Source organism: Cydia strobilella, chromosome 8 (genome assembly GCF_947568885.1).
Source record: "Cydia strobilella chromosome 8, ilCydStro3.1, whole genome shotgun sequence".
NCBI classification, from domain to species: domain Eukaryota; kingdom Metazoa; phylum Arthropoda; class Insecta; order Lepidoptera; family Tortricidae; genus Cydia; species Cydia strobilella.
The window spans coordinates 18,227,234-18,240,527 of NC_086048.1; the positions used below are offsets into that span (position 1 = coordinate 18,227,234).

General features: G+C 38.4%; 2 protein-coding genes across 2 annotated transcripts in view; one reads left to right on the forward strand and one right to left on the reverse strand.

The window, feature by feature from the left end:
* LOC134743410 (membrane alanyl aminopeptidase-like) overlaps positions 1–13,294 on the reverse strand; it is a 363,156-nt gene that overhangs the window by 42,852 nt on the left and 307,010 nt on the right. The gene's annotated exons all lie outside the window — the stretch shown is intronic.
* LOC134743798 (aminopeptidase N) overlaps positions 3,718–13,294 on the forward strand; it is a 29,828-nt gene continuing 20,251 nt past the window's right edge. The window contains exons 1-6 of the mRNA XM_063677459.1: positions 3,718–3,848; positions 9,769–9,846; positions 10,099–10,245; positions 10,636–10,751; positions 12,166–12,360; positions 12,938–13,093. Of these exons, the coding sequence (XP_063533529.1) occupies positions 9,784–9,846; positions 10,099–10,245; positions 10,636–10,751; positions 12,166–12,360; positions 12,938–13,093 (677 nt within the window). The 5' untranslated portion in view covers positions 3,718–3,848; positions 9,769–9,783. The remainder of the gene's footprint in view (positions 3,849–9,768; positions 9,847–10,098; positions 10,246–10,635; positions 10,752–12,165; positions 12,361–12,937; positions 13,094–13,294) is intronic.

Genomic DNA, 13,294 nt, shown 5'->3' on the forward strand with positions numbered 1-13,294 from the left:
TTTGCAACTGAAACGTTAACTACAGCTCACTTTGCAGCACACTGCTGAATTGATATATTGCGCCACTTGCACCATCCCACTAACCCGGGGTTAACTGGTTAAACCTGGAGTTAATGGTAGCCCAGGAGTTAAGAAGTTAATGCGTACCAGTACAATTTGACACTGGGTTAACGGTTTAACCGGCTAACTCCGGGTTAGTGGGAAGGTGCAAGTGGCCCTAAAGGTCCTAATCTTAAAGGACGAATGCAGAATCTTTGAATGGGATATAGGTATTGTTTTAATAGTTAGGTACATTACGATACAAGTGTGCGAAGAAATAGGAAATTCGCAACGAGTGACGATAAATTAAAAACACGACCAAAGGGAGTGTTTTAAATCGACACGAGTTGCGATACTTGCGATTGTTGCGAATTATCCATTCGCACAAGACTAAGCTTGTCTGTCTGTCTTTCTTTCTTTATCCCAGAGATAAGAATTAGTTAGATCGATTTTTCGCCCCCGAAAACCCCCGTATAACAAATTTCATCGAAATCGTTAGAGCCGTTTCCGCGAGATCCCCGAGATTCAAAAATCGCCCCCCAGCTAACTATTACAACTTACTTAATGAATACAACTTATAATTATGATAATTGTATATATGTGTGGATTTTTTTTTTAGATTTTTTTCAAACTTGTTACTTAATGAAAACAATTGCTCCAGCCACCAGGGGCCGATTGCATACCAACTTGTAACTAATAATATTAGCCGAAGTCGCTTTCCAATTCTTTTAGACATAAGAGACTTTCGCTAATATTAGTTACAACTTGACAAGTTGCACTTGTTATGCTTATGCAATCGGACTCAGATGTGACCGCTTACGTCAAATCCCGGTTCTAGCCTCCTCAAGAGCCCTTAAGTACAACGTACAACGTACAACAAAACGTTCACGTTATATCTCTGCATTTCGACTTTACTTACTATTTCCCGATTGTGCTCTCTCAGCAATGTACAAACAGATTTTGTATTACGGGGAATAAAGCCACCAATAATCGTGCCCAGGGCAACGATGGAAAATGATATTGTTACCATAATCATTCCGGGCCTATCTTTTTTGGGAATCCTCTTCCATAGCAAATTATTTAAGGGTCGTCGGATGGAGGATTCTAATCGAACCGTATATAATCGCGAGTTACGATTGACTAGGCAGCAATAAATTATATGTTTTCATTTATTTGGCTATGGGCAGATAAAAAAAATTAAACCTTTTTGATCTCACTGCCAGCAAAAAAAGTGTTTTTACGTTTGTGTATGTTGACCCTTTCTCTTGATTAAATAGGTACCGTAAAATGGGGTTAGTAGGTAGAAAACTGACATTCAAACCTCGAAAACATTTTATTTTTACATATGCAAACTGAATGGTGTATATAATAAGTGTTCCGGAGGTTTGTATTTTAATTTGAATTTTATTTTGGGTAGTTCCATTTCATAACTTTGACGATAAACAGGAAATCCCACCTCACCCCGTAGTCCCTCGTAATTGGGGTGAGATGGGATGTCGTACAAAGATGATTTTGGAAGATTGTTAGATCGTTTTGTTTTTATTATGAGTATTACTATAGCTCCATTTTAAATTGGAATACATTATTTTGTAGCAGTAGCCTTAAAATCCCATCTCACCCCCCTTTCTTCCCTTCTCTCCCCATTCATAACCCAACTCTCCCCGCGAACCCTACTCACCCCATTTTACGGTAAATGATTAGAGAGAAAGTACAATTTAGGCCCACTTGCACCATCCCACTAACTCGGGGTTAGGCAGTTAAACCGTTAACCCAGCGGTTAAACTGGTAACCATGGTAACTCCAGGTTAACCCGGGTTAGTGGAATGGTCCAAGTAGGGATAGACATGTCAATATTATAGGTACACTTAGGAAGCAGTCGCCATCAAATAGATAGAATACATAGGACAAAAATATCTGAACACACTTTGACGTCTTGATTATAGAGGCTTCGTTCAAATTTTTATGAACACCTTCGCCGCTCCGATATATCATACGGCGACTGAAAAAATCCATACTTAATATTATAAATGCGAAAGTCTGTCTGTCTGTCTGTTACCTCTTCATGCTTAAACCGCTGAACGGATTTAGTTTAAATTTGGCATAGAGATAGTTTGAGTAGGGTAGTTTTTATGTCGGAAAAGTCGAAAGTCATCCCTAAAGAGGATGAAAAGGGGGGTGGAAATGAGTGGGATTGATTGCCTGTTAATTGGTGTAAGCAATTAAGCATATTATGCTCAAAATTATTGCCATTTGATTTTATCCAGGCGCTATGCTTATAACCGCTGGAACTAATTCCAAAAAAAAATGTCATATACCTACGAGTACTGAAGAAAAAGTGACCAAGTCCACCAGAAGCAGAGGCCGGAATCGAACCTGCGTCTTCAGCTTAGGGATGACTCACGCTAGACCGGGCCGTGCCCGGGCCGAGACTTCCGACATGGGACTTGGGCGACATGTCATTTTCTATGACGCTGATCGGTGCTCACGCGGTGCTTTCCATAGAAAACGAAACGCCGGCAGCTCCGGCCCGGCTAATAACGTCTAGCCTAACGGCCCGGCCACGACATCGCGCGGCGGCGGCAATGGGTGGGAACGTAAGGTCCTATCGCTGTCTCGCTTTAACCTATAGCCGCCGCTCGCCGCTGCCGCCGCGCGATCACAGATTAATAAATAGTTACTACGCGATGTCGTAACGTAGCTTATTGCAATCCTTACAATTTCTGAAATACCTGGAAAAAATCGTTAAAGATCTCTGCCCCTGCTGTAGTAGGTGTAATGTGACTGGATTTTACCGGAGTCGTTTAAAGGAAACAGACAAACGTACCGACCTAAGCAGTACACTTGGTCGGACTCATTACTTAGAGGTAAATATATCGTGGGTTTTACAGGATATTGAGAGATGAACTATTTAGATAGCTAAACGTTATGTGTACCTATTTGACAACACAAGCTTGTAAACCTACTTCAGAGGAACAACCGAATGAGATGGTCTTATGAAAATTTCAGTAAGTACAGGAGTATCAGAGAAAGCACTATTATTACATAATTAATGTCATTAACGGGTCAAACGCGATTGAATTTTATTATTTTCCCTTTTTTTTCAGCTAGGTTGCATTAGCTGTGGTCGCGGAAGACTAACTTTCCAGCAAAATGGCAACTTGGGGACCAGTGATTCTGATGTTGAAACCAAGGGATCTATCTTCGGACCAGTGTGCGGATATTGTTAGTGTTGCGTGTCGTGCCGTGGACAATAAACATTAAACAGAAACGGGTAGATACATTTATTTGTCTACCTCGAACATTTATATAAACAAATGGCGGGTAGCTTAGTGTTGTTTTTACCAATATCTCAATTGGCATTTTGCTAGGACGTCAGTCTTCAGTGACCACGTGAAACGTCGGAAAAAAGGTAAAATAATGTTATTTTATCGCGTTATTTAAGACATTAATTAGTGTACGAAACGCGAGAGTTTAAAGTGTTATATAAGCACTATTATTGTTTGCCATTGTCATAGTCTCACTTTTCATTTCCGCCTACTTCTAAAAAGTTCTAAGGGCCACGTCAAAATGGTACTCCCCACCAAACTGGTGGCCAATAAATCCAATAATGAACCCGACAATAATTGTTTACAATCTATCGTAGTTTTCAGAAATCTCAGCCAATCATGACGTCACAGGCGACCGCCCTCGTGTTGACATACCTAAACAAGATTACAATTCCTAACAAGCCAATCTCAGGAATGAGCCATATCCTGCCTGGCGAGGGGCCACGGAGCCCGGAGCGGCCCAGTACGCCGCCGGCAATACACGTAAGTACACCTGGATTATTCTATTCCTTATTTAATTGTTAATCTAGCAACAAAATTACATTGAAAACTGTTTTTCTACTCGTCGACTGTGTAATTGTTGAATTAAGATTTCGTATACAAAACCTTAATTGGGTAGTTTTCATGTATGGATTCCCAACTCAACTATAATATTCATTTCGAAACGGTTTAGTCGACTATAATGAAATTGACCAATCACAGCTCGCCGCGGTCAAGACGATGAAAAAAAAAACGATAGCTCAAATTAATTACTTATTTTAGGTTGTATAGTAGAAACAATTGCTTTATAAGTCAGAAACGTGCATGTGACACCCTTAATATAGCAACATCCATAGACTACGAAAACAGCTTAGCGTTGCTTGTTAGCCACCATAGGCTACGGTGGCCAAAATCGAGGAAAAAAACTGTCTAAAAATTGAATTTAGCGAGGAGCAGGTACCAGGGCCTCATGAGTTACGAAAAGGTGTCGTTGACCAACACGCCGGAGGCGCCGGGCCCCGGCGGCCGGGGCGCGTACGAGTATGAAGGTATCGCGGGCCGCGGCAGTTCGCGTATCTTACCGTTTTTTTTACCTATATGATTCTATATTAAATCACATTTATAATCGGATCTATCTGGAATTTATTTTTCACCACAGCAGCTCGAACAAACCTACTTTCGTCACTCCCTGGAGTGAGGAAAGTGCGACTTTCCTCACTCCAGGGAGTGAAACAATGTAGCTTTTTAATTTAGTGAAGGCCATGAACTACATACTTTTATTACATTTTTTTATGGTATGGTACGGTACGGTAACGTACGGTACGGTACGGTACGGTAACGTACGGTACGGTACGGTACGGTACGGTACTGTACGGTACGGTACGGTCCGGTCCGGTCCGGTTCGGTCCGGTCTCGTCTCGTATCGTATCGTATCGTATCGTATCTTATCGTATCGTACATATTATAATACTTTTTTTTTCTGTTTATTCTGTGTAATTCGATATACATTTTAACCTTTAATATGTTCTCATTACTGAGGTGAAAAATTATGTGTCCAACACGAGAGCAAAGTTATTTTACATCTCGTGTTTTTGAGTCCCTCGCTACGCTCAAGATTCTACCTTAGAATCTTTCGCTTTCTCGGGACTCAAAATAAACACTCGCAAGAAAAACCAACTTTCCCCTCTTGTTGCACAAATAACTATTGTTACCTTTATTTACCGACGTTTCAACACGGGTTCCACTGGTCCTCGATAGACCCGATTATAAATGTGATTTAATATGTGTTCAAAGCGCGAAGGTTTTAAATGTTATATATGATTCTACTATTTTAAAGTATTATTTTTGTTGACTCGTAGAAAAAGTATTGTGTAATCAAGCTTTTAAATCTCGTACCCAATTAAGGCCAGTCAGCAAGCTTGGTGGCCGTAACACGGTACTCGACTGAAAACCTCTCCATTACATAACGATTGTATAAACTACTATTTAACTCTGGAAACAAATCCAATGTAGGTAAACAAGATTGTTTTTTCACAAAAATTCCGTGTAGTCCAGTAAGCATCAATAACACCAGACATAATATTTCAAAATGTATTTGTCACAGTCAAATTGTTCTACATACAGGGACATATCTTTTGGTTTAGTTATCAAATAATGGAAGATACTTTTGAGGCATAGTTGGATGTTACGGATGGGTAACTACGGAACCCTACACTGAGCATGGTCTTGGCCGGTTTTATTTTTATTTTTGATCAGCAGGTGACTAAACTTGCTTGTTCTAAACTAAAAATTTGAGTTATGATGAACAACTATGAAAAAACGACGTTTTCTTATATCGTCTATTTTTGTATTTTTTATCTATTTGTTAACTTAAACATCCTGTAGCTCCTAAAGTATTGATCGTAGAGTAAAAATAAATATGACCTAAATTGTAGAAAATTTTATGTAGAAACTTTTAACCAAAGTAATTATAACGCTATTCGTACAGATATTCGAGATATGAGCAAAAAACTGAAAAAAGATACCTTCAACACCCCCTATACCCTCAGCACAACCCCCCACCCCCGAGGACTTTTAGTATGTTCATGTGGACACCACAAGGTATAACTATACTAATTTTCAAAACTACACGAATTATTTGAGCAGATTTTTTTAATTTTCTTGATCTAATTAGGTCTTACACTCTGTCGTACAAAATATCCATAAAATCGCATATTTAGTATATTTTGAATTTTTTGTCGGTTCGATTCCCGCACGAGGGAAGTAAATTAAAAAAAATCTCTGAATGCAGTTTTGTTTCCTTATTAAAATAAAAGAAAAGTAAAATGTAAATTACCCTTTAAGTTAAATGAGCTAACTTAAGGTTTAATATCATTTCAATTCTATTATTGCGCGGTATCGGTACCTTTGTTCTTTGTAAGTAATATAAGTTTTACTTTACCGGTCACCGGTCACACGTTTGAAACTACTTATCATTTATTTATATTGATAATACAAATACCTACCTATGTAAGTTTTATTTAACGGAAAATTACAACAAAGTTAGGTTAGCAATATAACATTTAAAACTTTCGCGGTTTAAACACATATTAAATCACATTTAGAAAGGTAACAAAATAAATTCGCGATAGACCCGTTTCTAAATGTGATTTAATAAAAGTTAGGTTAGGCTAGGAAAATTACAAATCATAAGCAGGCATGTAAAGCCTGACCAGTAATATATGATCATTGTCAAGAGGGCGCTGTTCATTCTCATGTATAGGGTGACAGTTCAGTATAGTATGAAAAAATTAGTTCCAGTAAAATTCCGCAACATGGCGCGTGATCATATATTCCTGGTCAGGCTTTATATTGTATAGGTCTACCACCTACCGCCTATTTTGGGCAGTTTGTAACGAAGTTGCGCAACGGTTTTCTTTTTCTAGTTGTAGCAAATTTTTGGAACTAAAACTAGCTTAATACATTACATTTACACTTACTTTCTATAATACAAATCAGCTTCATGTTTCCAAGCCTATTCGTGGTCATGATTATATTCTTATCAATCGCCTCAGTCAGGATTGACCTAGGTATAGCTACGCAGTTGGTACTTTGGGTACTTAGTCACTCTTCAGTGATAATAAAAAAAAATGCGCACCTGCTTTCTGATATTTGAACTTATAATAAAATTATGTTACTTAATTGAAGATGTATCTGATTACTTTGGATAGCTACAATGATTCGCCATCTCGTCCAGGATCACGCATATTCTTAAGCCCCCTCCACACTCGTGCGCGAATCGCGGCGCGAAGCCGCGAACGCGAGTGTGGAGTCTAGTTCGCTAATCAGCGAAATCGACTCCACACTCGCTTCGCGCCGCGTCTGGAGCAGGCTTTATATAAATATACTATCACCGAATCATCACGTGCGTAAGGATAAATCCTTGAAGCCAATTGGCCTGTATACTTGGCACAATGATCCATTCAGCCTGCCTTTATTGGTTAATGTTGGATAATGTTAAAATACGCGCCGGATTCGTCAGACCAAGGAATTCATACATTCAAACTAAAATATATTGGTAACTGGCGATATACTTAAGTATATAAAATGAAAATTTGTTAGTGGGTATCACATTATGAAAATATCTTAAACATTGACTACGACCCGATTCGAACTTTAACTTACGTCAAATATTACGTCTAGATACGATGTGGATTAGATGTGTCAGTGTCAAAAGTGACGTTTCTTCAAACAAAAACGTCACTGTTGTCACTGACATATCTAATACATAATTATTGTATCTAGACTACTTAAAGTTCGGGCCGGTAGTAGTGACTATACATATTATGTATAGTGACTATACATAATATTGCGAAAATAACACCCATCTAACAAACGAATTAATTTCTATTTATTAGAGATAAGTAGTTTTATATATATGTGAAGTTTGTTTGTAACTTAAATATGTTTTTAGGGTTCCGTACCTCAAAAGGAAAAACGGAACCCTTATAGGATCACTCGTGCGTCTGTCTGTCCGTCTGTCACAGCCTATTTTCTCCGAAACTACTGGATCAATTAAGTTGAAATTTTATACACACATGTAAGTTTGTGACCCAACACGGACAAAATGTGACGTAAACAAATGAATTTTGAACATAGGAACTTTTGGGGGGTAAATGAGAAAATTTAAAAATAAAGTTTTTAAAACTATATCGTGTTACATATCAAATGAAAGAGCTTGTTGTGAGAATCTCAAATATATATTATTTTGTAATTTTAAAATAAAGAGTTTAGAAGTTATTTAAGAAAATAGGCAAAAAATGACCATTCCCCCCTTTATCTCCGAAACTACTTGGTCTAAAATGTTGAATAAATTACACAAAATAGTTCTTTACCTATAGATCACAGGAAAACCTATTAGAAATGTGGAGTCAAGCGTGAGTCGGATTTAATTATTTTGATCCGACCCCTACGGATTTTTAAAAGGCATTTCACTCACGTTTCACATAAAAAATACATTGTTACAAATTGTGTTATGTACGGAACCCTTGGAACGCGAGTCCGACTCGCACTTGGCCGGTCTTTCAATTCATATACATATGTAGGTACGTATGTTTGTTTACTGTAATAAAGTTGTGATAGATGTTGAATTTTTTAACTAAATCTAGTTAATAGATAGAAAATGAGCAAAATATCACAATAAATTGGAAACTCCAAAAATATATGCGATTCGTAGAACAATACCAGACCTTAAGTTTCAAAAACTTCCAAAATGAATAAAAAATTACCATTCGATTCCGTACATTTTATTTACAAAAACATTCCTATTGTGTGTATGAAATTGGGCTTCATAAAATTTTTGCAACAACCTTCTTTTTTATTATTCTCTGTTTTCGCTACCCAAAGGCTGACTTAAAGAGATCACTTTTTAGCGCTAAGACCGCCTGTTGTTTGCCACTATCTTTAATCAATTGTTTTTCTCGCGTGCCAAGAAAGAGTATTCTATCATTCTATCTATCTTTTAAGATTAACTTCTACGTTTTCTCGAAATTTCCATTAGACAATCAAACAAAAGTAAAAAAAAATATTAAGTAAGATGAAAGCACAAAAGTAAAGAGCTAACAAACAAAAGGAGTGAAGAAGAGGCCCTGAGTTACTACTCACCTAATTACTTCCTTGGGCTTTTAATCAGGTCGTACGTTTGAGCCATAACTCAGGGTGGTGAAATTAAAACCACCCCAAATTAGGCAAAGTTAGATGCTTGGCAAAAGGGTGGGGACGGTTTGTAAAATTTGTCACTCAAGCTATTAAAAAATTACATGGAATATGTTTTTTCGCTTCTTACTCATATAATATTCAGAAAAAGTGAAACGCGGGGCATAGGTAGCTATTTATTGTTGATATACATCGAATTGTGTGAAAACATATTCCATATTGTCAATATCCGGAGAGGAAAATGGGGACTACGTCTATAGGGAGTAGCGGTTTCCACTATCCTCTTAAGCTTTCTACGCTCGCGCTCTTTTGGTCAATTTTATTATACTATAGATAGCAATATCTTTTTCACCTCAGCAGCTCGAACAAGCCTACTTTCGTCACTCCCTGGAGTGACGAAAGTGCGACTTTCGTCACTCCAGGGAGTGAAGCAAAGTAGCTTTTTAATTTAGTTAAGGCCATAAACTGCCACTTCATACTTCGGGGTCTATTACAAATTCGAAATACATTTTAACCTTTAATATGTTCTCACTACTGAGGTGAAAAATTATATGTCACACGAGAGCAAAGTTATTTTACATCTCGTGTTTTTGAGGCCCTCGCTACGCTCAAGATTCTAACTTAGAATCTTTCGCTTACTCGGGATTTAAAATCAACACTCGCAAGGAAAACCAACTTTCCTCTCTTGTTGCACAAATAACTATTTAAACATGAACTGTTTTGTTCCTAGGTATAACTAAGCAGAATGTTCGGCGCCTCGCTATTCTTGGGTCTTTGCATGTTCGCGCAAGCAATGCCTCCGGACAAGGTATGTTCCTCTGATCAGTGGCGGATTAGCCACGTGGCAAAAGTAGCAAATGCCACGGGCCCCGCGCGTTTGGGGGGCACGCATTGTGGTCGTAAAAATCTGAAGATTCACTTCGTCCCGCAAAATTAATTCGATCCATGGGCCCCATGATAAAATTTGCTACAGGCCCCGCGCTGGCTTAATCCGGCACTGCCTGCCTCAAAATTATTGTAGGCGCTAACAGTTTTATGACCAAACTTTAATTTTCAGCAGTTCAGTCCTCTTCACATAATAAAGACCCGCAGCATAGACCTGAACAACGCACATGCCCTGACTATAGAAAGTCGGTTGGAGAAGATTGTGGAACCCACGGGCTACAAGCTACAGCTGGAACCGTACCTGGAGGATGGAGTGTTCAAGGTATTTTTTAGCCTATCACTTCCAACAGCTTGCAACAAAGTATCAACTTGCACAATTTTACATGTCTCGCACAGGAAGTCAAAAAACCTCTCGGCTTGATGATGTGTCGCTAGCAGAACAGCATTTTATATATGTTCGTTTATTGATGTCCTAGAGGTTTATGCTTGGAACTAATGACTTTAACGTAGATAGTAAACACTGTTTCTGTGCATATACACTGAGTAATGATTTTATCACAGAGTAGGTAATGTAGAAATGGAGAATCCCTTTATTTTGATAAACGTTCAAAGGCTTTCTAGCCTCTAACTTTAGCTATATTCTTAGTAGATCCGAACAAAGTATCTGACTGACCTGAAAATCGCTCCTTGGTTTAATTTTTTTTACTGAAAGGGCCGCGTCAGCATCAACGTGAGCTGGCTGCAAGACGCTGACGAGCTCAAGGTGCACTGCGCGCACGAGATCGAGATTAGCGACGCGCAGGTCAACGCGCACGTGCCCGCAGATAAGTGAGTAACTCAGTGTTGGCCGAACGTTAATTGCAATTAACCATTAACCAGTACAAATTGAACCGTAAACCGTAACGGACGGTTACAGTTAACTCTTCAATTTTGTATTGGTTAATGGTTGATTGCATTAACATTTCGGCCAACACTAGTATTTATCAGAGGCAGTATCATCTTCCTAGCGTTATTCGGCTTTTTGCCACGGTTGATGGGAGCTTGGCAACAATGGCAACTAATTCCAAAAATTGGCATAGGCACTAGTTTTTCCAACCTTCCAACCAAGAAGGGAGAATAGGCATTATTGGGATAAGTCCGTTTTCGCTGTATAATTATAATGTAATGTAATGTAATTATTAAAAACGCTGATTGATAAAGATTGATCTGCTAATAATACGTTCTATTAGGCGCGATATTCAAAATGTATACTGAAAGACCCTTTCTCACCTACATGTTTCACATTTGCAGACATTCTGCTAACTAATTGGTTTGCCAGACTTTATATTCGAAACACAGTGAAAACACAGACTAAGAACAATTGTATAAAGCATACACACATAATTGTAATCAAACAATGAACATCTCTAGTTAGACAAGCAAACATGTCTACTTGCCAATCAAGTTTGAATTTCGAGAGAAAATAGACTTGTACGTAGCACGTAGCGTACCGTAAAATGGGGTGACTAGGGACAAAACTGACATTCAAACATAATAACATTTTATTTTTACATATGCAAACTGAATGGTGTATATAATAAGTGTTCCGGACGTTTGTATTTTGGTTTTTATTTTATTTTGGATAGTTCCATTTCATAACTTTGACTATAAACAGGAAATCCCAACCTAACCCCGTAGTCCCTCGTAATTGGGGTGAGATGGGATTTCACACAAAGGTGATTTTGGAAGATTGTTGGATCGATTTTTTTTATTATGAGTATTATTATAGCTCCATTATAGATTTGAATACATTATTTTGTAGCAGTAGCCTTAAAATCCCATCTCACCCCCCTTTCATCCCTTCTCTCCCCATTCATAACCCAACTTTCCCCGCGAACCCTACTAGCAGCTTTATACTACTGATATTTTTTGGGGCAACCATTCAGATATTAATTTATTATCTATCAATACTTATATTCGCTTGTTTTACTACACATTTATTAAGCTTATCTGATTCAGTTTAAATTTGGTACTTCCAATGATATGCTAACAAGGATTTGATCTGATGATGCAGTCGGAGGGTATCCAATGGAACTCATCGATGGAAAAACACAAACACATTGAATTTAGGCTAATTACGAAGGTCTCGAGAAGACATGCAAACGAAAAGATGTGTATGTAACCGGATCGTTAACTTGTATACAGAAGAGACCTCTTCCTAAAATGTGTTTGACTATATTACAATAGAATATGATCGTTTCAGCAAACAATTGGAAAAGGTCACAGTAAAGAAAATCACAACAGACCCTAAGAAGCCCATCGTTTCGCTTCGCCTTGAAAAGATCATACCTAAAGGCTGCAAGGGCACGCTGGAGTTCACCTTCAACGGAAACCTGGAGACGGCGCAGACTGAAGCCTTCTTCAAGTCCAGTTACCAGACCGAGCAGGAGGTTGAGAGGTACAAATGTCTTATTGTATTGTATTGTATTGTATTGTATTGTATTGTATTGTATTGTATTGTATTGTATTGTATTGTATTGTATTGTATTGTATTGTATTGTGGTACAGGCAGGTTTTTAGCAAATCGATGAGTAGCGCCTATTTTGCGTGAACATAGTGGGGGTAGGGTAGTCCAAACAGCCCGACTCCTCAAGGAATCCTATTAAACTAAAATAGCTCATTACAATATTTTGAGCAAGAGCTTCAAATTACTAAATACATAATCGAACTTAAACTATCGTGAGACATATTTCAAAATATAAAAATAATAAAAAATAAATATAAAATAATAGTGAGTGAAACCGTATAGGCCGCGTAGCCAACACGCCAATCGCTAACGCTCCGTAGCGATCGAAACGCAACTGTCACTATCGCACTAATATAGAAGAGTGATAGAGAGACACAAAGTGTTTCGTTGTCGAAGCGATAGCGATTGTCACCTTGGCTAGGCCGGCTGATCTAAATATTTTGACTAAATACATTTTCATTAAAAAAATATTTATTATAATATGTGATTAAGATCTTTATATCATCAGGATAGTAGCAGCGACTCAGCTTCGTCCCAACAACGCCCGCCGCGTGTTCCCATGCTTCGACGAACCGGGATACAAGACCCCGTTCCAACTCAGTGTGGTACGGCCCAAGACCATGGTGGCACTCAGCAACACTCCAGTGGCAAGGACGGAGGAGATGTAAGTCTATGATGAACTTTTTTTATTGATATAGGAGGCAAACGAGCGGACGGATCGGTTGATGGTAAGCGATTACCGCCTCCTATGGACACTCGCAACTCCAGAGAGCATAAAAAAACTAGGATACAAGAGCCTAGTCCAACTGAGCGTGATCAGACCCAAAACCATGGTGGCATTCAGCGATACGCCAGTGGCAAAAAC